We start from the raw sequence: 27,352 nt of genomic DNA, 5'->3' as shown, positions 1-27,352 counted from the left end.
TGTCCTAGAACTTGTTTTCTGGATCCTGTTTTCCAGTTTGGCTGTTCCTAGTTCCTGGTTTGTGTTTTTTTTTATTCATTTCTAAAGATTAGAACATGTTTTCCTGCGCAATGCCTGCCGCCTTCTCTGCATCTTGGGGTTCGTCACAAACTCAACTTGACACATTTTTGTTCACACGCTACAGATTTCCATTTGAGAAGAAAATGACCACCCAATAAAACTTTAGTGTCCTGAAAGAATATTAAAGTGAAGAACTGGATTCTCATGTTGGAAAATACATTTAATTAGAAATGACAAACATCCTCCAGGCACTCATAAACAAATCATTACTTTATAACACTTTTACCATCAAATGTTTAACATTTATTGCCAATATTTGCACTTTATTTCTTCCCTTTCTTGGCGGCAGCTTTGCCTTTCGTTTGTGCCTGCAGGGCTTCTTCCCGCTCAGCTGCAGCCTTTGCACGCTTCTTGCCCAGAGGAGTCTTGGTGTACCATTTCTGGGGACCCAGAAAGACAAACGTTGATTTTTCTCGCCATTTGTCAGTGATTAGTGATTGTGTTTACTTTTAAGGCCTCCTCCTGGTCCTGGAAGACGGGAGTGAACTTGGCCAGCGGGGCCACAAACTCGATGGCCTTCAAAGGTCGCTTCTCCTGCAGGAGGAGCCGGCGCTTGGTGATCACCGTCTGGATGGCCTGGATCATGTGACCGGCGGTGAAGCCATCCGAGATTTTCGCCAGGGAGCTGAGGTCTAGAGCGGGCGTTATCTTTCCGCCATGCTTTTGGATCAGTTGCTTCCACAGCACTGGAATCAGGTAAATTACGTTGAAGTCAGAAAATTCACATATAAAGTACTGTTCGGTCCTCCTAGGAGTTGCTAACGTTAGCATGCTAATGTTTAGCATGTGTGAAAATACTCATTTAAATAACTCTTGAGGTGTACGGCGGCAAAACTGGCTAAAAAATCATAGCATGCTAACTGGTAAATAACGTTGAAGTCAGAAAAGTCACTCACAGTACTGTTTAGTCCCTCCAGGAATTGCTAACGTTTAGCATGTGTGAAAATACTCATTTATATAACTCTTGAGGTGTACCGCGGCAAAACTGACTAACAAAAACATAGCATGCTAACTGGTAAATAACGTTGAAGTAAGAAAAGTCACTCACAGTACTGTTTAGTCCCTCCAGGAATTGCTAACGTTAGCATGCTAACATTTAGCATGTGTCAAAATACTCATTTAAATGACTCTTGAGGTGTACGGCGGCAAAACTGGCTAAAAAAACCTAGCATGCTAACTGGTAAATAACGTTGAAGTCAGAAAAGTCACTCACAGTACTGTTTAGTCCCTCCAGGAATTGCCAACATTAGCATGCTAACATTTACCTTGTGTGAAAATGCACATTTAAATATAACTTTTGAGGTGTACCGCGGCAAAACTGGCTAAAAAAACATAGCATGCTAACTGGTAAATAACGTTGAAGTCAGAAAAGTCACTCACAGTACTGTTTAGTCCCTCCAGGAATTGCTAACGTTAGCATGCTAACATTTAGCATGTGTCAAAATACTCATTTATATGACTGTTGAGGTGTACGGCGGCAAAACTGGCTAAAAAAACATAGCAGGCTAACTGGTAAATAACGTTAAAGTCAGAAAAGTCACTCACAGTACTGTTTAGTCCCTCCAGGAATTGCTAACGTTAGCATGCTAACATTTAGCATGTGTCAAAATACTAATTTTAATGATTTTTGAGGTGTACCGCGGCAAAACTGGCTAAACAAACATAGCATGCTAACTGGTAAATAACGTTGAAGTCACTCACAGTACTGTTTAGTCCCTCCAGGAATTGCTAACGTTAGCATGCTAACGTTTAGCTTGTGTAAAAATACTCATTTATATGACTCTTGAGGTGTACGGCGGCACACTGGCAAACAAAATATAGCATGCTAACTGGTAAATAACGTTGAAGTCAGAAAAGTCACTCACAGTACTGTTTAGTCCCTCCAGGAATTGCTAACGTTAGCATGCTAACGTTTAGCATGTGTGAAAATACTCATTTAAATATAATTCTTGAGGTGTACCGCGGCAAAACTGGCTAAAAAAACATAGCATGCTAACTGTTAAATAACGTTGAAGTCAGAAAAGTCACTCACAGTACTGTTTAGTCCGTCCTGGAATTTCTAACGTTAGCATGCTAACACTTAGCATGTGTGAAAATACTCATTTAAATGATTCTTGAGGTGTACGGCGGCAACACTGGCAAAAAAAATATACCATGCTAACTGGTAAATAACGTTGATGTCAAAAAATGAACATACAGTACTGTTCAGTCTCTCCAGGAATTGCTAATGTTAGCATGCTAACGTTTAGCATGTGTGAAAATACTCATTTAAATAACTCTTGAGGTGTACGGCGGCAACACTGGCAAACAAAATATAACATGCTAACTGGTAAATAACGTTGATGTCCAAAAATGAACATACAGGACTGTTCAGTCCCTACAGGAATTGCTAACGTTAGCACGCTAACTTTTTGCATGTAAATTAGTAATGCCAACACACAATTGTAAAAGTGTTTTTAGCATATTAGCTAATGCTAAAGATGCTAGCTTGATTGCATTACGATAGCATGTACAAATCTGCATGAAAACACTCCTACCGACTTCACACATGGGACGTTTTTTTAAGTAGGAATAGTTTTAGTTATATTGTAAAACTTAAAAACGTTGCTTGGAGTTATGAATGAAGAATCCACACGAGTAGAAACGCTATGGACGACTAGAAAACGTAACGGCACTCGTACTTCCGGTTCAAAGCTTTAAACAGCAAGAATTCACATTCCCCAAGCAGCACCTGCAGTAAGCAAACTCGTCCAAAAGATGGCGCCGTAGCACAAACAACACCTTTTAGGCGTCTTTATGTTTTTAAAAAAGTATTAATAATCATCGTGGTCGTAAGCAAGGGAAAATCCACAAACCTTATAAGCCGCAGTGCGGATGTTCTCCCGAAATTTGCTTGTCATTCTCGTTTAGTGTTGGTTCATAATACTAATTATTTAAAAATAGCAATGGCATCCATCCATTTCCTACCGCTTATTCCCTTTCGGGGTCGCGGGGGGCGCTGGCGCCTATCTCAGCTACAATCGGGCGGAAGGCAGGGTACACCCTGGACAAGTCGCCACCTCATCGCAGGGCCAACACAGATAGACGGACAACATTCACACTCACATTCACACACTAGGGCCAATTTAGTGTTGCCAATCAACCTATCCCCAGGTGCATGTCTTTGGAAGTGGGAGGAAGCCGGAGTACCCGGAGGGAACCCACGCATTCACGGGGAGAACATGCAAACTCCACACAGAAAGATCCCGAGCCTGGATTTGAACCCAGGACTGCAGGACCTTCGTATTGTGAGGCAGACGCACTAACCCCTCTGCCACCGTGAAGCCCTAGCAATGGCATATCAAACCAAATTTAAATAGAAAATTGAATGCCTTTTTTCTATTTGCAGCCTTCTCAGGTAAATATCAAAATAAACTTTTCCCACCGGCTGATAGTACATTCTTATATTGTAGCGTCCAGGAAGAGGTAGTGCTGTAAGGGGTTCCGTGTATTTGTTCTGTTGTGTTTGTTGTGTTACAGTGCAGATGTTCTGCCGAAATGTGCTTGTCATTCTCGTTTAGTGTTGGTTCATAATGCTAATTATTCAAAAATAGCAATGGCGTATCAAATCAAATTTAAATAGAAAATTGAATGCCTCTTTTCTATTTGCAGCCTTCTCAGGTAAATATCAAAATAAACTTTTCCCACCGGCTGATAATACATTTTTATATTGTAGCGTCCAGGAAGAGGTAGTGCTGCAAGGGGTTCTGTGTATTTGTTCTGTTGTGTTACAGTGCGGATGTTCTCCCGAAATGTGCTTGTCATTCTCGTTTAGTGTTGGTTCACAGTGTGGCGCATATTTGTAACAGTCTTAAAGTTGTTTATACGGCCACCCTCAGTGTGACCTGTATGGCTGTTGACCAAGCTTGCATTAGCGTGTGTGTGTGTGTGTGTGTGTGTGTGTGTGTGTGTGTGTGTGTGTGTGTGTGTGTGTAAAAGCCACATATATCATGTGACTAGGCCGATACGCTGTTTCTACGTAGGAAAAGCGGATGTGACGAAAGGTTTTAGAGTACGCTTGAGGCAGGGGCGGCATAGCTCGGTTGGTAGAGCGACCGTGTCAGCAACTTGAGGGTTGCAGGTTCGATTCCCGCTTGTGCCATCCTAGTTACTGCCGTTGTGTCCTTGGGCAAGACACTTTACCCACCTGCTCCCAGTGCCACCCACACTGGTTTAAATGTAACTTAGATATTGGGTTTTACTATGTAAGGCGCTTTGAGTCACTTGAGAAAAGCGCTATATAAATATAATTCACTTCACTTTAAGGCACGCCCCCAATATTGTTGTCCGGGGGTGGGAATCGGGAGAAATTTGGGAGAATGGTTGCCCCCCCCCCGTGATTTTCGTGAGGGGCACTGAAATTTGGGAGTCTCCTTGGAAAATCGGGGGTTAGCAAGTATGAGTTTTAGTGGTGAATGTGGGCCAGAGTTTGACACCCATGCGTTAAAGGGACACCAGTTCAAGTCTCTGGTCTCACCGTATCTGGAGCCGTAGTCGGGCCTGGGGATGAGGATGACCTTGCTGTAGGTCTTGCACAGGGACTTGATGTCCGCACTGATGGGGTCTCTCGCGGTCCCTATGACCAGGACCCGGTCCTCCTCTTTGATCAACTTCAGAGACTTGGGCAAATCTTTCTTCAGGCGTTTCGGTTCCAGCTGGACATAGATGGAGTGTTTGTTTTTTAGACAGGATGTAAAGACGGAGGACTTTTATGCGGTGTGATAAATACCGCTCTCTCCTCCTTGGGAACTTTCTTGTAGAACATCTTTTCTGCGCCGTCGATCCATATCACCGACGGCTGCATCAGTCTGGCAACCTGCGGGGAAAATGTCTGGTCTGTGTAACGTTTATAGCGCTGTCCTTTTCAATGCTAGCTGAGGCGGTGTTCTTGCTTTCTAACTTGGTTGTTTGGAGCCTAGGGGGCGCAACAACACAGGCTTTGAACAGTATCAATCAATCAATCAATGTTTACTTATATAGCCCTAAATCACTAGTGTCTCAAAGGGCTGCACAAACCACCACGACATCCTCGGTAGGCCCACATAAGGGCAAGGAAAACTGACACCCAGTGGGACGTCGGTGACAATAATGACCCAGTGGGACGTCGGTGACAATGATGACTATGAGAACCTTGGAGAGGAGGAAAGCAATGGATGTCGAGCGGGTCTAACATGATACTGTGAAAGTTCAATCCATAATGGATCCAACACAGTCGCGAGAGTCCAGTCCAAAGCGGATTCAACACAGCAGCGAGAGTCCCGTTCACAGCGGAGCCAGCAGGAAACCATCCCAAGCGGAGGCGGATCAGCAGCGCAGAGATGTCCCCAGCCGATACACAGGCAAGCAGTACATGGCCACCGGATCGGACCGGACCCCCTCCACAAGGGAGAGTGGGACATAGAAGAAAAAGAAAAGAAACGGCAGATCAACTGGTCTAAAAAGGGAGTCTATTTAAAGGCTAGAGTATACAAATGAGCAACATCAAATAGTCGGGAGTCACTAGTGTGGTGTGTCCCTGGGACCTGACGGTTCTGGGTGAGCTTACCATCCAACATCTGAAATTGTGGGATCCGATCCGAGGAAGAAGAATCCAAAGAAATCAAGGAAAAGAAAAAGCTTCCAGTTTTTTTGTGTGTAAAAACACAGTGGTATGGTTTTCCCATTTACCGCAAAATGTTGTAAAAAAAAAAAAAAAAAAAAAAAGGGTAAATTTTACAGAAATTTTGGCAACTCGGCTGCCATTTTTTTCTGTAAAACACAGCGGTACTGTTTTCCATTTACTGAAAAAAAAAAAGATTATTTTATTTAAAAATAATGGATACATGGATGATGCAGCAGAGGATTGGGAGAATGTCATGTGGTCGGATGAAACCAAAATAGAACTTTTGGGTATAAACTATTTTTTTTAATGTAAATGTTATATTTTTATCAACATGTTTCAGTTTCAGTTTATTTTCAGTCTAACAAAAACATATTCAAACATGGATCACGATTCAAAAATGAATAACATGACTGAAACAGGCAGAAGCAAAAAAGCTTATATGCCCGACATACATTTTTTTACATTCAATTAAGTTACCTTTTCTAATAATTTTGTAATACAAAAAGAAATATAGTCATTCAGCATTTACATTTAAGTTGCCCTTTAACAAATAATACAAAAATATGTACTTACACACATGCACTTTTTTGTAAATAGATAAACATACATACCTTCTAAATACAAACAAACATAAATTTCTAGTTCACATAACTTTTTTAAAATACATTGTGACATGTTCTTTTTGAAATTAAATACTGAGTCACTCATTTTTATTTCTTTACCAACAGAATTCCACAAATTAACACCGAGAACAGATAAACATCTACGTTTAACAACTAATCTTGTCGTGTTTGGAGGAAGACGAATACTGAGTTGCATCCCAAGAACACCATACCTACTGTGAAGCATGGGGGGTGGAAACATCATGCTTTGGGGCTGTTTTTCTGCTAAGGGGACAGGACGATTGATCCGTGTTAAGGAAAGAATGAATGGGGCCATGTATCCTGAGATTTGGAGCCAAAACCTCCTTCCATCAGTTAGAACCAAATACTTATTTTCCACCATCATTTACAAATTCTTTAAAATTCCTACAATGTGAAATCCTGGATTATTTTTTCACATTCTGTCTCTCACAGTTGAAGTGTACCTATCTTGCCGATTGTATTGTACCGTATGTCCCGGCAAGAAATCTGCGTTCAAAAGACTCCGGCTTATTAGTGATTCCTAGAGCCCCAAAAAAGTCTGCGGGCTATAGAGCGTTTTCCGTTCGGGCTCCAGTACTCTGGAATGCCCTCCCGGTAACAGTTCGAGATGCTACCTCAGTAGAAGCATTTAAGTCTCATCTTAAAACTCATCTGTATACTCTAGCCTTTAAATAGACCTCCTTTTTAGACCAGTTGATCTGCCGCTTCTTTTCTTTCTCCTATGTCCCCCCCTCCCTTGTGGAGGGGGTCCGGTCCGATGACCATGGATGAAGTACTGACTGTCCAGAGTCGAGACCCAGGATGGACCGCTCGTCGGGACCCAGGATGGACCGCTCGCCTGTATCGGTTGGGGACATCTCTACGCTGCTGATCCGCTTGAGATGGTTTCCTGTGGACGGGACTCTCACTGCTGTCTTGGAGCCACTATGGATTGAACTTTCACAGTATCATGTTAGACCCGCTCGACATCCATTGCTTTCGGTCCCCTAGAGGGGGGGGGTTGCCCACATCTGAGGTCCTCTCCAAGGTTTCTCATAGTCAGCATTGTCACTGGCGTCCCACTGGATGTGAATTCTCCCTGCCCACTGGGTGTGAGTTTTCCTTGCCCTTTTGTGGGTTCTTCCGAGGATGTTGTAGTCGTAATGATTTGTGCAGTCCTTTGAGACATTTGTGATTTGGGGCTATATAAATAAACATTGATTGATTGATTGATTGATTGATGAAAATTACAGACCTCTGTCATCATTTTAAGTGGGAGAACTTGCACAGTCGCTGGCTGACTAAATACTTTTTAGCCCCACTGTGTTATGAAAAGAGCCCTGATGGAGAAATGATCATGGTCTAAATAGTAGCTTGGTCTGGGGCTGCACGAGTGCCGCCAGCACCAGAGAGCCGTGGTTCCACAAGTACCGTGACGGTCTATGTTTACCTTAAAAACCAGGTGCAGCATCATGGCCTGGCCGCTCTTGCCCGGATACTTCCCGGCGATGCTGAGAGGCGACAGGTCAAAGAGCGTGGCCCCGGTCTCCTGGCAGACGGCGTGGACCAGCATCTTCTTCCCGACCCCCGGCGGCCCCGCCAGCAGAATGGCCTTGGTCAGGGGGGCCTTCACGTGGACGGCGTGAGACCCTGCGGAGCGACACGCCAGCGGTGAGTACCCGGCACACGCCCCTTTCCACCCGAGTGGGACTCACCCAGGGGGAGGACGGCGTAGAGCGAGACCACCTGCCGCACGTCGGACATGGAGGGCATGGGCTCGATGTCGTTCTGCCTCAGCGTGGTCCCCAGGTAGTTGAAGTCGCCTCCGAAACAATTGGAGGATGAACACGACGGTCCAAAACACAAACATTGGTCAGCATCACCTGGGTGTAATGCAGCTGCTCACCACCAGAGGGCAGCACAGCGCCACTAGATCAGGGGTCACCAACTCGGTGCCCGTAAGGACCAGATGAGTCGCCCGCTGGCCTGTTCTAAAAATAGCTCAAATAGCAGCACTTACCAGTGAGCTGCCTCTATTTTTTAAATTGTATTTATTTACTAGCAAGCTGGTCTCACTTTGCTCGACATTTTTAATTCTAAGAGAGACAAAACTCAAAGAGAATTTGAAAATCTAAGAAAATATTTTAAAGACTTGGTCTTCACTTGTTTAAATAAATTCATTTATTTTTTTACTTTGCTTCTTATAACTTTCAGAAAGAAAATTTTAGAGAAAAAAATACAACCTTAGAAATGATTTTAGGATTTTTAAACACATATACCTTTTTACCTTTTAAATTCCTTCCTCTTCTTTCCTGACAATTTAAATCAATGTTCAAGTAATTTTTTTTTTTTTTATTGTAAAGAATAATAAATACATTTTAATTTAATTCTTCATTTTAGCTTCTGTTTTTTCGACGAAGAATATTTGTGAAATATTTCTTCAAACTCATTATGATTGAAATTCAAAAAAATTATTCTGGCAAATCTAGAAAATCTTTAGAATTAAATTTAAATCTTATTTCAAATTCTTTTGAATTTCTTTTAAAATTTTTGTTCTGGAAAATCTGGAAGAAATAATGATTTGTCTGTTAGAAATATAGCTTGGTCCAATTTGTTATATATTCCAACAAAATGTAGATTGGGATTTTAACCTATTTAAAACATGTAATCAAAATTCTAAAATCATTCTTAATCAGGAAAAATTACTGATGATGTTCCATAAATTATTTTTTCAAAAAGATTCGAATTAGCTAGTTTTTCTCTCCTATTTTTCGTGAAGTATTTCTTCAAACTTATTAAAAAAATATTCTGGCAAATCTAGAAAATCTGTAGAATCAAATGTATATCTTATTCCAAAGTATTTTGAATTAAAAAATAAAAAAAATTCTGGAAAATCTCGAACAAATAATGATTTGTCTTTGTTAGAAATAAAGCTTGGTCCAATTTGTTATATATTCTAACAAAGTGCAGATTGGATTTTAACCTATTTAAAACATCCATCCATCCATTTTCTACCGCTTATTCCCTTTGAGGTCGCGGGGGGCGCTGATGCCTATCTCAGCTACAATCGGGCGGAAGGCGGCGTACACCCTGGACAAGTCGCCACCTCATGGCAGCTATTTAAAACATGTCATCAAAATTCTAAAATTAATCTTAATCAGGATAAAAATACTAATGATGTTCCTTAAAAAATTTTTTTTTTTTTTTCAAAAAGATTCAAATTAGCTAGTTTTTCTCTTCTTTTTTTCGGTTGAATTTTGACTTTTAAAGAGTCGAAATTGAAGATAAACTATGTTTCAAAATTTAATTTTAATTTTTTTTCGGGTTTTCTCCTCTTTTAAACCGTTTTTTTTCATCATTTATTCTCTACAAAAAAACCTTCCGTAAAAGGAAAGTAATTCAGGATTTGTTAAAAAAATGTTAGTGGCTAGCTAGTTAAAATGGGATATTGTGATTTCACAAGACTGAGAAGTGATCATTTGAAAATGTTCAATTTGAAAAACGTGCACTTAGAGAAAATATAAAAATAAAGTGTTGCATATTGATATTTATTTTTGTTTCTATATATATTTATTGTGAGAAATCATTAAGATGATCAGTGGTTCCACAAAGATAAGTATTATTAATTATTAATAACAACATAAAGTTAAAGGTAAATTTAGCAAAATGGCTATTTCTGGCAATTTATTTAAGTGTGTATCAAACTGGTAGCCCTTGGCATTAATCAGTACCCAAGAAGTAGTTCTTGGTTTCAAAAAGGTTGCTGACCCCTGCTCTAGAGTCTTACATTTTGTTTGAAACTTTTCTTTTTTAAGTTTCTATCAACATTAAACTTTTAATCTGATTAAAATAAAACTAATCAAATACTCAAAATGCGTAGGAATAAAACGTCTCAGACAACTTAATTACACTTTTGACAAGGTTTTTTTAAAGCAAAGATGACATTTTTTGCACTAGGACTGAAAGGAACAGGAATACAGGAAATTAGGATATCATTTCCGATATCAGTATGTATCGCGATAGACACGCATCAATAACAATAAAAAATGTGTTAAATAAAACGTTTTTTGTTTCTTTGCAAAATGTCCTTAAAATCAGCAGAGTGCTCCTTTAACTGACAAAATAAGAACAAATGTCCACCGTAGAGGACGCTGGTTCTCTGGAATATACAAAATATGACTAATAATGAACAGTCCGGCCCCACATCCTTAGCCTCCTGGCCCGCAAATCAAGAGAGAAATACATCACTTAGTAGTAAACATGCAATGCAAAAGACGGTCAAGACCAGGGGTGTCTAAAATGTGGCCTCCCCACGTCTCCAAAGTGGCCTGCGAGATGTCAAGACTTGAATAAGGAACCTTGCATTCGTTTTAAAAGTCTAACATTGTTCATGCTGCAAGTGGACCACATGGGTTGGTTCATTAGTACCGCCATACTACTGTACAAGCCCAATACAACCCGATGCAAACAACCTTCCCGAGTCATGGTGCAAAAACTTTTAAACACAGATATCAACAGACATGGTCACTGAACTTTGCGGATATTATACTAAAAAAACGTCCAATCGCCATTAAAACAAATCTAATTTACACTCATTTACAAACATTGCGATGCATGATGGGAAATTACAAAACAATCTCCACACTTATCCATGATTGGCACATTTTAGCAGATTGATATTTCTGATTTATTAGAAAACTTTAAGAAGGTCGTCACAGAAGTAAACAAAGAAAGAGTGGAACTTTCACATACTTTTAATATTCAATAATATTTATTATATGTATACATATATATGTGTGTGTGTGTGTGTATATATATATATATATATATATGTGTGTGTGTGTGTGTGTGTGTGTATACGTATGGTATATATATATATATATATATATATATATATATATGTGTGTGTGTGTGTGTATATATACGTATGTGGTATATATATATATACATACATACATACACTCATATATATATATATGTATGTATGTGTGTATGTATATATATATATACAGTATATATGCGTGTATATATTTATGTATGTATGTATATATACACATACATACATGTACGTACGTATGTGTATATATATATAATGTATGTATGTATGCATATAGATATGTATGTATGTCCATCCATCCATTTCTACCACTTATCCCGTTCGGGTGCAGTAGGGGGAGAACATATATATACGTGTGTGTGTGTGTGTGTGTGTGTGTGTGTGTGTGTGTGTGTGTGTGTGTGTGTGTGTGTGTGTGTGTGTGTGTGTGTGTGTGTGTGTGTTTGTATATACGTATGTGGTATATATATACATACATACATACATACATACATACACTCATCTATATCTATATATATGTATGTATGTATGTATGTGTGTGTATGTATATATATACAGTATATATGCGTGTATATATTTATGTATGTATGTATATATAGACATACATACATACATGTACGTACGTATGTGTATATATATATAATGTATGTATGTATGCATATAAATATGTATGTATGTCCATCCATTTCTACCGCTTATCCCGTTCGGGGGCAGTAGGGGGAGAACATATATATATATATGTGTGTGTATATGTATATATATATATATATATATGTGTGTGTATATGTATATATATATGTGTATGTGTGTGTATATATATGTGCATATATATATATATATATATATATATATATATATATATATATATGTATATATGTGTGTGTGTGCGTATATATGTGTGTGTATATATATATATATATATATATATATATATATATATATATATATATATATATAATATGCATGCATGCATGCATGCAGTTGGCTTTCGGCCCCCAACCCAATGTGTTTTAGCCCAAAGTGGCCCCCAGCAGCCAGTGTGTGACAGTAACTCACCAAGGTAATCCCGCATGCGAACGTTATTTGCCTGCTTCAACAAGCCCTGTTCCACCATCTCCTGGCACAGAGACTCCAGAGTCCTGGCAGGCAGGAAGGAAGGAAGGAAGGAGTCATGTCATGCAAACATTCTGACATCATTCACTCACCTGTCAGCTGTCAGATCCTTCTCCCCCTTTTTCTTCTTCTTACTGCCCTTGCCGGCTTTTTTCTGCAAAAGTATTGACACAGTGGGGAGGCCAGTCCGAAAACCGAGCGCCCCAAGACTACGCGGTAGACCGAGGACATGGATGCATCACCTTTTTGTAGACTTTGGGCGGGACTTTTTCCACAGCGAGCCTCCACTCCGCCAGTTCCACTCTCATCTGCACGTCCACCTTGGAGAGAACACACGGGTTTGATGCTGTCAATCATCTGCCAGGGTTGCAATTACAACTGTCACACTAATAACACTACTACTATACTATTATGTATGTATTACAGCTGGGCAACGATTAAAAATGTTAATCGAAGTTAATCGCACTATTTCTCCGATTAATCGCGATTAACTGCATTGTATACGCAAAGCCCAATAATGAATTCAAAAGTAGTGTGTAGTGCACCTTTATTAGAATATTCTCCGACTGTAGCTGAGATAGGCGCCAGCGCCCCCCGCGACCCCAAAAGGGAATAAGCGGTAGAAAATGGATGGATGGATGGATGAACAAAAGCGTCAAAACATTTGTTGTGCAAACACAATTTAAATCAGTCCTTGTTAAACAGTAGCAGTTAAATAGCATATCTTATGAAAATCAACTCCGAAAATGTAAATACAAACATTTAAGCTTATTGCCACTGCCAGGGTATTTAAGTTATCCTGTTTGTTATGGAAAATAAATATAATCTACATACAAATCTCTGAGCCACAATCATAACATCTGAACAGGCAATTTCTGAGGTAACAGCAGAAACATTTTTTTTTATCAGGGATCTTATGTTTAAAAAACCTATATTATAGGTAGTGGGCTGTTTTAGGGAATTTTTGATCAAATTATCCGTAGTAGCAATATTAATAATGTTGTGTTTATTCTGCGTAGTGCACTTAAATAATTATGACCATATCTAGGAATTGATATGATGGGAATTTTCCGATTGTTTGCTTGGTGCTTTGATAAACTGAAGGCATCATATACATGGTACTATATTGTGATGTTATGAGCCAGGGAAATAAAGAACTACCCTACCCAGCATGCAACAGGAGTGACGAGCATGCGACATAGGTTGTATGTTGTGATATGCACGCTCTGAAAGCAAACGTTAAGAGCTCAGCCAACACTCCTGGTCTGCATTATTCATAAATAGACAGACAACACATATACTCCGCTGCTTCACAGGCCGCTGGATGTAGCCGGCAAAGTATTCCCATGCTAGCTAGCCGGTCTAGCAAGCACGCCTCATTCAGTCCAAAACGGCCCGATCTATCCACATCCAGAATTGCCTGGCGGTCGTAAGTGATCCCGGAGTGACCACGCTGTAAGCCAGCCAGGAAATTTGCAGAATTGTCCGGTATTTTTGCCAAATGTTCCATCTTTACCAAAAGCCCCTCGACGCCGAAGTACATCCGGGAGATGCCATCTTGTTAAGAAAAGGCGTTAACAAAATAAAAGCATGTAAACAACATACGCAAATGTGCGATAAATCAATTGTCGGCGTTAACGCGTAATTAATGCATTAATTTGCCCACCCCAAATATATATATATATATATATATATATATATATATATATTAGGGCTGCGAATATTTGGGTGTCCCACGATTCGATTCAATATCGATTGTCGTGATTCGATCACATCTCGATTTTTTTCGATTTAACGCGATTCTCGATTCAAAAACGATATTTTTCCGATTGAAAGGGATTCTGTATTCATTCAATTCATAGGATTTCAGCAGGATCTAGGAGGCGTTCGGGTGGCATCCTGACCAGATGCCCGAACCACCTCATCTGGCTCCTCTCCATGTGGAGGAGCGGCGGCTTTACTTTGAGTTCCTCCCGGATGGCAGAGCTTCTCACCCTATCTCTAAGGGAGAGACCTGGAAACTCATTTCGGCCGCTTGAACCCGTGATCTTATCCTTTCGGTCATGACCCAAAGCTCATGACCATAGGTGAGGATGGGAACGTAGATCGACCGGTAAATTGAGAGCTTTGCCTTCCGGCTCAGCTCCTTCTTCACCACAACGGATCGATACAGCGTCCGCATTACTGTCGACCTCACCATCCACTCTTCCCTCACTCGTGAACAAGACTCCGAGGTACTTGAACTCCTCCACTTGGGGCAGAAGCAAACTGAATAATTATTACTCAGGTATTACAGATAAACGGTGACTAATTAGGAGTATTGATCAAATGTAATTGTCTTAGTTGTGATATCAGTTTCACCTTCACTCGTATCTCTGCTTCGATGTCCACTCTTTTCTCTTCCTTAATCAGCTCCACTTCGTGTCTCTGGTTGAAATTTCTCGACTCACTGCGGGTTTCCCAGAAATCTGCAGGGACATTAACATTTATTTATTTGTGGCGGGCCGCTACCGATACATTTGGAGCGCATTATTGTTGTCATGCTCGGTTTCTGTAGGAACCTGCAAAGGATTTGTTGCCCAACTCCAAGTCTGCCAGAAAAGCTGAAGGTAGCATCACCAAGCCTTCCTCTTCTTCCTGGGGGTGACAGTGAAGTTGAAGTGCTTGATGGTGGATTTAGTCTGTGGGACAGTTTACCTCCTTGCCCTTGGACTTCTTTGCATCTTCCTTCTTTTTGTCGTCTTTTTTCTTGCCCGAAGCTTCCTCTTCCAACTCAGCCAACTCTTTTATCAACTAAAAGACAACACCAGCATAAAAACATGCCCTCCTTCGTTTCATCGAGCGAGTCTTGTACCTGCTGATAATTCTTTTGTGCAAAAATGATGGCCGAGCCTCCCTCGTCTTCGTCGGGGAAGTCTGGGAACGTCCCTGTCAGGTTTCTACAACCCCAAAGAGGCAAAGGCTCCTGAGTAAGTTCCTTAACCTTCTGAGAACCAGGGTCCTCTGCAGTGGGTGTTTTTTCTTGTCACAGTTCCCATCCATGTTCTTCTGCTCATACAGGTCCAGGTGGTGGGAAGCCCAGACTTCCGGGTCTCCAGCCACCTCTTCCAGTTCTACCAAGGATTCCTCTGCCAACTGAAACCATAGTCCCTACGGTCGGAACACCTCACCAGGGAGGCATCCAGATGCCATCTGGACTAAATACCACCTTAACTGGCTTCTCTCGATGTAAAGGAGTACTGGTTCTAGTCTGAGCTCCTTACCCTGCCTCTTCGGGTGAGTCCAGCCATCTTACAGAGGATACTCGGTTGGTAAATCAAGAGCTTTGCCTTCAGACTAAGCTGACTGTCTGGTACAGCGACCAAGTTTTTGCAGACACAGAACCCTCTCGACTGTCAATATCACGCTCCTGCCTTCTCTTACTTCTGAACAAGATACTGAGATACTTGAATTCTAAAAAGACCTGTCTCCCAACCTGAAAGCGGGCAATCCACCCTAAGAACCATGACCTTAGACTCACATGTACCCTTTTACGGCTAAGAACCATAAACTTAAGACTCACATTCACCCTTTTCAAGCTAAAAACCATGACTTTAGACACACAGCCACCCTTTTCCGGCTAAGAACCACAACCTTAGACTGGCATCCACTCTTTTCCGGCTAAGAACCATGACCTTAGACTCCCATCCACCCTTTTCCGGCTAAGAACCATGACCTTAGACTCGCAACCACCCTTTTCCGGCTAAGAACTATGACCTTAGACTTGCATCCACCCTTTTCCGGCTAAGAACTATGACATGAGACTCGCATCCACCCTTTTCCGGCTATGAACTATGACATGGGACTCGCATCCACCCTATTACGGCTATGAACCATGACCTGAGACTCGCATCCACCCTTTTCCGGCTATGAACCGTGACCTGAGACTCCCATCCACCCTTTTACAGCAAAGAACCATAAACTTAAGACTCACAGCCACCCTTTTCCAGCTAAGAACCACAACCTTAGACTCGCATCCACCCTTTTCCAGCTAAAAACCATGACCTTAGACTTGCATTTACCCTTTTCCGGCTAAGAACCATGACCTTAGACTCGCATCCACAATTTTCCGGCTAAGAGCCATGACCTTAGCCTTACATCCACCCTTTTCCAGCTATGAACCATGACCTGAAACTCGCATCCACCTTTTTCGGGATAAGAACCATGACCGTAGACTCACAGAGTTGGAAAAAAGATTCTGTTATGCGCGTTCACTGCTGAGGGCGCTAGTTCTCAGGGTATTGAACAAACACCACAAGAGTTTATCTCACCGGCATTCAAGAAACCACTGTCGGATTTGTTCTTTGATGTTCTCAGCTATTTCCTGGCCCTCGGTCTCTCGGAGTTGGTTTGTGATGGCAGCCACAGACTTTTGATAGTCATCCTCATGTTCCTTCTGCTTGTTTCGGGTGGAAGCAGTGTTGGCCTGGGCAGAGATGATGGCCTCGCATGGCTCCTGGTATTTGGGATGCAAGGTCTGACGAAGACGTGACCAAAACACACCACTGGCAAGTTCAAATCACAGTTCTTAACATTTAGTCCGCATCGTGAAGCACCTTGTGGCATTTACTCACCATTCCCAGGAAAATCATATCTTCATTCCGAGCAGCTGCCGTCTTCTTCCTCTCTAAGTAGCCCCTCCATACCTGCGGATCATGTTCCCGGTCGTCAGCAAGTTGATATAACATCCTTACGTTTTGTTGTGTCGAGAACAGAACACCTTCTGGATGCGGACTGCAGCTCGGGCCATGTCCTCGGGCTTTGGGTCCTCGGTTCTGGGTATCTTGCTCAATCTTCTGCTCGCTTCGTTCAAGGCTGCCCTCAGGCGGCCTTGGCGTGCCCTCTCTGCCATCTGAACGACTCTGATGGCCTCCTCTTGACTCATGGTCCTGGTTACGTGCTAACATGCCAGTGGACAGAGACACTCGATATATTGTGAACCACACTTACTTTTGATGCTAGCTTTGTAACTCTGCTTCTAACCACAGTTCTTACAAACCTGGAGTTCTGGAGAATAAGACCGAGGAGAAGGGACAGTGTTGCCAACTTAAAGGGATCTATTACGCAAAACCAACTTTTGTTATGACTGGAACTTGTTTTTGTGTATTTGAGATCTCCACAATCTCGTAATGACCAAGGAGGCATGGCAGAGATATTTCTGAAACACTCTTGCCTTCTTTTATTGTTCCTCCAAACTGTCACGGCTGGTTACCTTTTATGTTGGGTTTTGTTAGCGTCCCCCCCTGCCCCCCTTGTCTTGTGATTTTATTTTGATGGCTTTTCTGGTTTTGTAGAGGTTTTCCCGTGGCTGCTTCACTTCTGTCCCGGAGCATTTCCCCTCACCTGTTTGCAATCAAAATTATTGAAGTTGATCATTTTCTTACCTTCGTGGACTTCTTTACTCACATCCACCCTTTTACAACTAAGAACCATGACCTTAGTCTCGAATCCACCCTTTTACGGCTAAGAACCATGACCTTAGACTCGCATCCACCCTTTTCCACCCTTTTCCGTCTAAGAACCATGACCTTAGACTCCAGCCACCCTTTTCCACCCTTTTCCGTCTAAGAACCATGACCTTAGACTCCATCCACCCTTTTCCGTCTAAGAACCATGACCTTAGACTCCATCCACCCTTTTCCACCCTTTTCCGTCTAAGAACCATGACCTTAGACTCCATCCACCCTTTTCCACCCTTTTCCGTCTAAGAACCATGATCTTCGTCTCGAATCCACCCTTTTCCGGCTAAGAACCATGACCTTAAACCCGCATCCACCCTTTTACGGAAAACAACCATGACTTTAGACTCGCATCCACCCTTTTCCGGCTAAGAACCATGACCTTAGACTCGCATCCACCCTTTTACGGCAAACAACAATGACTTTAGACTCGCATCCACCCTTTTACGGCTAATAACCATGACGTTAGACTCACATCCACCCTTTTACGGCTAATAACCATGACGTTAGACTCGCATCCACCCTTTTACGGCAAACAAGCATGACCATAGACTCGCATCCACCCTTTTCCAGCTAAGAACCATGACCTTAGACTCGCATCCACCCTATTCCGTCTAAGAACCATGACCTTAGACCCGCATGCATCCTTTTACGGCTAATAACCATGACCTTAGACCCGCATGCACCCTTTTACGGCTAATAACCATGACCATAGACTCGCATCCACCCTTTTACGGCTAAGAACCATGACCTTAGACTCGCATCCACCCTTTTCCGGCTGAGAACCATGACCTTAGACTCGCATCTACCCTTTTACGGCAAACAACCATGACTTTAAACTCGCATCCACCCTTTTACGGCTAAGAATCATGACCTTAGACTCGCATCCACCCTTTTCCGGCTAAGAACCATGACCTTAGACTCGCATCCACCCTTTTACGGCAAACAACCATGACCTTAGACTCGCATCCACCCTTTTCCGGCTAAGAACCATGACCTTAGACTCGCATGCACCCTTTTCTGGTTAAGATCCATGACCTTAGACTATCATCCACCCTTTTACGGCAAACAACCAGTACTTTAGGCTCGCATCCACCCTTTTACGGCTAATAACCATGACCTAAGACTCGCATCCACCCTTTTACGGCTAATAACCATGACCTAAGACTCGCATCCACCCTTTTACGGCTAATAACCATGACCTGAGACTCGCATCCACCCTTTTACGGCTAATAACCATGACCTTAGACTCGCATCCACCCTTTTCCGGCTGAGAACCATGACCTTAGACTCGCATCTACCCTTTTACGGCAAACAACCATGACTTTAAACTCGCATCCACCCTTTTACGGCTAAGAATCATGACCTTAGACTCGCATCCACCCTTTTCCGGCTGAGAACCATGACCTTAGACTCGCATCCACCCTTTTACGGCAAACAACCATGACCTTAGACTCGCATCCACCCTTTTCCGGCTAATAACCATGACCTTAGGCATACCGGTTTATAGTCCGGTATGCCTAATATATGGAAAAACATTCTTTTATACACCTTTAAAATATGGTATTTTCTTTAGAATCACAATTAGTATGAAGCTAGTATAAGTCATTTTATTTGCACTACATGCTAGAACTCTTTGTCTTTGTGTGACTTCATAATAAAACTTCTTACTTCTTGCCAGACCGAACGCTGCCAATTGCGGAAACTCTACTACCGGGTAATCAGAGCGACAAAAATATGCTTCTTTTTTGTGCCCGTTGTTCTCCTTCCCTGTGTGAAGGTGTGTTCCAGGGTTTTGCTGGCGTACTCCAAGCTAAAGTTGGCCTGACTCACTTTTTGGGTCACAGTGGTCTCCATGGTCTGGAAGATGTTTGTCACCATCGTTGTCCGCTCCAGGCTGTCGGCGCTGCGGTCACGCAGGAAGTAGGTCGGGATGGGGATCTCGAGTTCGGCCTGGTGAGAAAAGTTTGTCGGGTAGCAGAAACCAAACGGACTAGGGTCTCTGTACCTTCTGTTCTTTCCATTTCCAATTCTTAAAGGCCTACTGAAAGCCACTACTAGCGACCACGCAGTCTGATAGTTTATATATCAATGATGAAATATTAACATTGCAACACATGCCAATACGGCCTTTTTAGTTTACTAAATTGCAATTTTAAATTTCCCGCGGAGTTTCTTGTTGAAAACGTCGCGGAATGATGAGGCGTGTGCGTGACGTCTCGGGTTGTAGCGGACCTATTAGCCCAGCACCACACACGGCTAAAAGTCGTCTCTTTTCATCGCGTAATTACACAGTATTTTGAGCATCTGTGTTGCTGAATCTTTTGCAATTTGTTCAATTAATAATGGAGACGTCAAAGAAGAATGCTGTCGGTGGGTTGCAGCTGCCTTTAGCAACCGAGACACAGCCGGTGTTTCTTTGTTGTGAAGCTTTAACACAGAGCGGTCAAGCGAACATGTTTCTCTACGTCTGGGGTCGGCAACCTTTACCCCTTAAAGAGCCATTCCGACCCGTTTCACAAAATATGGAAAACAATGGGAGCCGCAACTATTCTCGTCAATATCTGCTGGTGGTCACCCAGATGACAAGAATAAGGGCGTGCTATGAAGCCACTGCCCTAAACACCTTCTACAACATGTACAAACTGCTTGCCAATCCAGCAACATGTTGTGAGAGGCTTCTGCGGATGCACGCACTTGACTGGAAGGCATACTGGGTGACACAGAGTACACTGACGGTTGTGATATAAACAACTTTAACACTCCTACTAATATGCGCCACATTGTGAACCCACACAAAAGAAGAATGACAAACACGTTTCGGGAGAAAATCCTCACAGTAACACAACATAAACGCAACACAACAAATACCCAGAATCCTTCGCATCCATGTCATTTCTGACTATGTTATACACCAAACCCCGCCCACCTCAACCACGCAAGGAGGGGGGGGGGGGAGTTGGTGCTCGCGGGGTGTATAACATAGTCAGGAAATTTCATGGATGCAAAGGATTCTGGGTATTTGTTGTGTCGCGTTTATGTTGTGTTACTGTGAGGATTTTCTCCCGAAATGTGTTTATCATTCTTCTTTTGTGTGGGTTCACAATGTGGCGCATATTAGTAGGAGTGTTAAAGTTGTTTATATCACAACCGTCAGTGTACTCTGTGTCTCCCAGTATGCATTGCAGTCTCATACATGTGCCGATAGAAGCAGCGAAATGCATGTGTCCGGTCGGCACGTAAATGGCTTTCCGTGAACGGCGGGCGTGATGACGTTCAAGAGGATACCATCACGGCACACCCTTAATATTGTAGTCCGAGTGAAAATTGGAGAACGTTGACTCCGGGTGATGTCCGGGAGAGGCATTGAATTCCGGAATCTCCCCGCAACAATCTGGGGGGTCGGCGATTGTTCAGCTGAGCCGCATCAGAGTTGCCAAAGAGCCGCCGGAGCCGCGGGTTGCCGACCCCTGCTCTACGTCAACCAGCAAGTTTTTGGACGGGGAAATTGTGATATTACAGGGGAACTTTATCACGATTTCAGTAGGGTTAAAACCAATAAAAATCAGTTCCCAATGGCTTATTTTATTTTTCAAAGTTTTTTTCAAAATTTTACCCATCCTAGAATATCCCTAATAAAAGCTTTAAAGTGCCTGATTTTCGCTATCTTTAAATCCATCGTCCATTTTCCTGTGACGTCATCCAGTGATGCCAATACGGATAGCACAGCAGGATATAGCGACATTAGCTCGGATTCAGACTCGGATTTCAGCGGCTTGAGCGATTCAACAGATTACGACTGATGGAGTATGGAGGCAGATAGCGAAAACGAAATTGAAGAAGAAACTGAAGCTATTGAGCGAATAGCTATTGACGCTATTCGGCCATGTTTGCCTTTGCATCGCCGGTAAAATGTGCAGACCAACGACCGAAAGTTTTGCATCTTGTGACACCGGATCAACTTATATCTGTCGATTGGTAAGTGTTTGTTTGGCATTAAATGTGGGTGGAGGGAAACGCTGGATGAAAATATAGTTTCAAATGTACATACAGCTAGCCTAAATAGCATGGATTAGCTGGCAGTCATGCTGCGACCAAATATGTCTGATTAGCACATAAGTCAATAACATCAACAAAACTCACCTTTGTGATTTCGTTGACTTTATTGTTGGAAATGCATCTGCAGGTTATCCATACATCTCTGTGCCATGTCTGCCTTAGCATCGCCGGTAAAATGTGGAGACACTCTGGCACATTCAATGGGGGTCTGGCGGCAGATTTCTTTGACTTTATCGTTGGAAATGCATCTGCTTTGAGTGTCGCAGGATATCCACACAATCTTGCCATCTCTGTCGTAGCATAGCTTTCGTCGGTAAAGTGTGCGGAACAAACGACTGACGATTTGGTCGGTTTTCCCCACAGCTTCGTATTTTGAACAACTTTCGTCCAATTTCTTGCCAGTTTCGCATCTTTGGGCCGGTGGTGCAACTTGAATCCCTCCCTGTTAGTGTTGTTACACCCTCCGACAACACACCCACGAGGCATGATGTCTCCAAGGTTCCACAAAATAGTCGAAAAAAACGAAAATAACAGAGCTGAGATGCGGTGTTTGTAGTGTGTTTGAGAAAATGGCGGCTTTATTACCGAGGTGACGTCACGTTCTGACGTCATCGCTCCGAAAGCGACAAATAGAAAGGCGTTTAATTCGCCAAAATTCACCCATTTAGAGTTCGGAAATCGGTTAAAAAAATATATGGTCTTTTTTTCTGCAACATCAATGTATATATTGACACTTATGTATGTCTGGTCATAATGTTCCCCTTTAAGTCAGCTCTTACCGGAGACTTCAGTGGATTATGGGACCTCCTCCTGTAGCTGTCAAAAAGGCATCTGTGATATTGGCTCCTCCATTGGCTTTTCTCTGAGACACTGGCGTTCACCGCAGCCATCCAACTTTCAGGTATGACTTTAGAATCTCACTAAAACACTATTAGAACAATAAGCAGATAAGGGATTTTCCAGAACTATCCTAGTAAATGTGTCTAATTACATCTGAGCCGTCGCTTTGTCTTTTTTTTTTTTTTTTTTTTTTTTTTAAGTGCCTCACTCTAACTTTCCTCATCCACGAATCTTTCATCTTCGGTCAAATTAATGGGGAAATTGTCACTTTCTCGGTCCGAATAGCTCTTGCTACTGGAGGCTATGATTATAAACAATGTTCAGATGTGAGGATCGAGCTCCACAACCCGTGACGTCACACGCACATCGTCTGCTACTTCCGGTACAGGCAAGGCTTTTTTATTAGCGACCAAAAGTTGCGAACTTTATAGTCGATGTTCTCTACTAAATCCTTTCAGCAAAAATATGGCAATAACTCGAAATGATCAAGTATGACATGTAGAATGGACCTGCTATCCCTGTTTAAATAGAGAAAATCTCATCTCGGGAGGCCTTTAAACGCACATCAAAAAATTAAATTAGAAGCCATTTTTCGATTTTTATTATATATGGCAGATTTGAAAATAAACAAAAAGGTTGATTTTCATAAAAATATCGCCATAAAATTGGATATTGTGCAAACACAAACATCGACTATACGATGATCCAAACTACAAAAATGCGTGTTTATTTGTGTGATGAAAAATTGAAGTACCGTATTTCCTTGAATTGCCGCCGGGGCGCTAATGAATTTAAAACCTCTTCTCACTCCGGCGCTCACCAAAGGCATGCGGTAAATGTAGGCCTGCGCTTATAAATTTGAGTGTGATGTAAGAATACCATCATGAAAAGCACATTTAATTTAAAAAAACGTTATTATGGTCTTACCTTTACTTAAAAATAAAGTCCATGCACAGCTCCTTCTGATCAAAAGCATCGATAACTTGTTGATAGAAGTCTTCCTTATCTTTCTTCAGTTTTAAAAGTCTCTCTGTCTCGATGGAGATCTTCCTTTATTACCTCCCGCTTTGATTGAAAGTCCAGTTTAGAAAACGGTTTTATGTTAAATATGTAATCCTCCATGTTAAAAGTGCAAGCGAGAGGAAAAAATAAACACACGCTGCTCACTCTTGCTGCTTGTTGTCACTTCTTCTGCAGCCGAGTAGTTGCAAGAAGGATCACTAGCGCCCTCTACCACCAGGAGGCGGGAGTCATTTAATGACTCATATTTGACACACGCAGCTACGGTATATTAATAAAACATAGCTGCTTACTGTTATTTTTAGCATATTCAATAGCTTGGACCTTAAATCCTACTGAATAGCTCTTAATCTTCTTCCCTTTATGCGATTTCAAACTGATTGAAATCAGCCTCCTTCATTTTGAAAAGGATGACAGGTGAAGTGTCACTCCTGACGTGACGAGTTTGACCCGGTGGAAATTCTAGGCATATGCAAATTTTTGGGCGAAACGAGTTTGACCCGGCGGAAATTCTAGACATGCGCTATCCATCCATCCATCTTCTTCCGCTTATCCGAGGTCGGGTCGCGGGGGCAACAGCCTAAGCAGGAAAACCCGGACTTCCCTCTCCCCAGCCACTTCGTCTAGCTCTTCCCGGGGGATCCCGAGGCGTTCCCAGGCCAGCCGGGAGACATAGTCTTCCCAACGTGTCCTGGGTCTTCCCCGTGGCCTCCTACCGGTTGGACGTGCCCTAAACACCTCCGCTAATAAAAATAATATTTTCCAAAGCGAGTTTGACCCGGCAGTAATCCTAGGCAGGTGCGTACTTTATACCCGGGGGCAATTTAAGGAAATACGGTGATTTAGCTTTTCCTTTGCGGTTAGCATTTTTTTTTAGCATAAGGCTAACACCTTTGTTCAGCGAGAGTCCTGTTGTCGTTTTTAAAAAAGTCTTGTTGTTTTTCAACTTTTGTTTCAGGAATTAAAATAGAAAAAATGGCCCAAAATGTGTTTTTTGATTTGCATTTTGAGAATTGGAGATAGAATGAAGGGAAGGTACACAGACCGACTAGATCAGGGGTGTCCAAACCTTTTGACTCGGGGGTGTTAAAACAATTTGGCCCAGGTACGGAAGCATGTAAAGTAACAATTGATATATTTTATGCATATACTGTATATGTGTACATATTATATAAATATAAAGGTTATACATAATTAATATGATAAGATGTGCTTTGTGGACTTGGACCAAGGATTGTCGTACTCACTCCCAGTGACCGCCGTTGACTTGCTTTACTCAAAGTGTCTAAGAATGTCGACAGATTCTCAGCAATTAGTAGTCACTGACATTGGTTTTCCGAAGTGTTCCTGAGCCCATGTGGCGATATCCTTTACACACCGATGTCTCTTCATGACGCGGCCCTGCCTGTGGGATCCTAAATCCATAGTATCATGGCTTACGTGCAGTGATTTCTCCAAATTCTTCTAAACGAAATACGGTAATTTAGCTTTTCCTTTGCGGTTAGCATGTTTTTTTAGCATAAGGCTAACACCTTTGTTCAGCGAGAGTCCTGTTGTCGTTTTTAAAAAGTCTTGTTGTTTTTCAACTTTTGTTTCAGGAATTAAAATAGAAAAAATGGCCCAAAATGTGTTTTTTGATTTGCATTTTGAGAATTGGAGATAGAATGACGGGAAGGTACATAGACCGACTAGATCAGGGGTGTCCAAACCTTTTGACTCGGGGGTGTTAAAACAATTTGGCCGAGGGACGGAAGCATGTAAAGTAACAATTGATATATTTTATGCATATACTGTATATGTGTACATATTATATAAATATAAAGGTTATACATAATTAATATGATAAGATGTGCTTTGTGGACTTGGACCAAGGATTGTCGTACTCACTCCCAGTGACCGCCGTTGACTTGCTTTACTCAAAGTGTCTAAGAATGTCGACAGATTCTCAGCAATTAGGTTGGCAGATATTTGAAATTAATCTGGAGACACCCCACGGGACAGATTCCGTAGTTTGGACACCGCCGGACTAGATTGTGAAAGAAACATCTGGACTAGAACTCACAGGCGTGAGCTTCAAGTCGTGAAGGACGTCGTCCATGTAGTGGTACTCTGAGAACTCCTTCTCCACCATCTCGTTCTTCAGCTCCAAGACCCGGCCCATCACTCCCTCCAGGAGGTTGCGGAGGAGCCGTCTCTTCTGAGGGTGCACCACCTGGTCGTCGGCCCTCTCCAGTTGCCGGAAGACCTGCAGGTAGCGCACGTAGAGCATGGCCAGACGCTGGAAGAACACCACTCGGTCCTTTTCCGGACGCAGCGGCTGCTCGGGAATCTCCTCCACCAGCAGACGACTCAACTCCACCTGGGCCTCGGCCCACAGCTCGTTGTACGTCCTGGGATGGGAAGTCCATCAGGGGAAACACTTCAGGTGACGAACACACTTGGCGACCAGGTCTGGTACTTAGTTTTTTGGGCACCAGCAATTTAGGTCAAATCTGACACCGCCATGTTATTTATGACCCAGCCGAGAACAAGGCATTGAAACGAGGACGATTACTTGTTGAATTAAGTCCTGATGTCGCACAACTCAAACATAACATTGAAACAACGAGCTTTTTGACGACGTTTAGTCAATGTTGGCTTCTGGTGTTGTTTTGACCGTTGAAATTTGGTCACGTGATATCACACACAATTAAACACGTTGCAGGACTGCTTGTATCGCACATGATATCACACACAAGTAAACACGCTGCAGGACTGCTTGTATCGCACATGATATCACACACAAGTAAACACGCTGCAGGACTGCTCGTATCGCACATGATGTCACACACAGAAGTAAACACTGCAGGACAGCTTGTATCGCGCATGATATCACACACAAGTAGACACACTGCAGGACAGCTTGTATCGCACATGCTATCACACAAAACTAAACACGCTGCAGGACTGCTTGTATCACACATGATTTCACGCACAAACACTCCGTAGGACTGCTTTTTATCATACATGATATCACACACGAGTAAACACGCTGCAGGACTGCTTGTATCGCGCATGATATCACACACAAGTAAACACGCAGCAGGACTGCTTGTATCGCACATGCTATCACACAAAACTAAACACGCTGCAGGACTGCTTGTATCGCACATGATATCACACACAAGTAAACACGCAGCAGGACTGCTTGTATCGCACATGATGTCACACACAAGTAAAGACGCTGCAGGACTGCTTGTATCGCACATGATATCACACACACAAGTAAAACACGCTGCAGGACTGTTTGTATCGCACATGCTATCACACAAAACTAAACACGCTGCAGGACTGCTTGTATCGCACATGATATCACACACAAGTAAACACGCAGCAGGACTGCTTGTATCGCACATGATGTCACACACAAGTAAAGACGCTGCAGGACTGCTTGTATCGCACATGATATCACACACACAAGTAAAACACGCTGCAGGACTGCTTGTATTGCACATGATATCACACACGAGTAAACAGGCTGCAGGACTGCTTGTATCGCGCATGATATCACACACAAGTAAACACGCAGCAGGACTGCTTGTATCGCACATGATGTCACACA

The 27,352-nt window shown here is 42.4% G+C and overlaps 1 protein-coding gene across 1 annotated transcript in view; it reads right to left on the bottom strand.

Annotated features, from left to right (window-relative positions):
* Positions 1-218: 218 nt before the first annotated feature.
* Positions 219-27,352, bottom strand: part of zgc:153738 (uncharacterized protein LOC558115 homolog) — a 40,289-nt gene continuing 13,155 nt past the window's right edge. The window contains exons 3-20 of the mRNA XM_061883087.1: positions 25,814-26,141; positions 19,666-19,785; positions 17,094-17,273; positions 16,948-17,019; positions 16,645-16,850; positions 15,189-15,273; positions 15,032-15,127; positions 14,896-14,971; positions 14,696-14,802; positions 12,577-12,654; positions 12,427-12,488; positions 12,278-12,360; positions 8,100-8,207; positions 7,835-8,034; positions 4,889-4,975; positions 4,637-4,814; positions 568-806; positions 219-500 (exon numbers count right to left, since the gene is read on the bottom strand). Of these exons, the coding sequence (XP_061739071.1) occupies positions 384-500; positions 568-806; positions 4,637-4,814; positions 4,889-4,975; positions 7,835-8,034; positions 8,100-8,207; positions 12,278-12,360; positions 12,427-12,488; positions 12,577-12,654; positions 14,696-14,802; positions 14,896-14,971; positions 15,032-15,127; positions 15,189-15,273; positions 16,645-16,850; positions 16,948-17,019; positions 17,094-17,273; positions 19,666-19,785; positions 25,814-26,141 (2,422 nt within the window). The 3' untranslated portion in view covers positions 219-383. The remainder of the gene's footprint in view (positions 501-567; positions 807-4,636; positions 4,815-4,888; positions 4,976-7,834; positions 8,035-8,099; positions 8,208-12,277; positions 12,361-12,426; positions 12,489-12,576; positions 12,655-14,695; positions 14,803-14,895; positions 14,972-15,031; positions 15,128-15,188; positions 15,274-16,644; positions 16,851-16,947; positions 17,020-17,093; positions 17,274-19,665; positions 19,786-25,813; positions 26,142-27,352) is intronic.

Source organism: Nerophis ophidion, linkage group LG22 (assembly GCF_033978795.1).
Source record: "Nerophis ophidion isolate RoL-2023_Sa linkage group LG22, RoL_Noph_v1.0, whole genome shotgun sequence".
NCBI classification, from domain to species: domain Eukaryota; kingdom Metazoa; phylum Chordata; class Actinopteri; order Syngnathiformes; family Syngnathidae; genus Nerophis; species Nerophis ophidion.
This window is presented reverse-complemented; position numbering and strand designations above follow the sequence as displayed.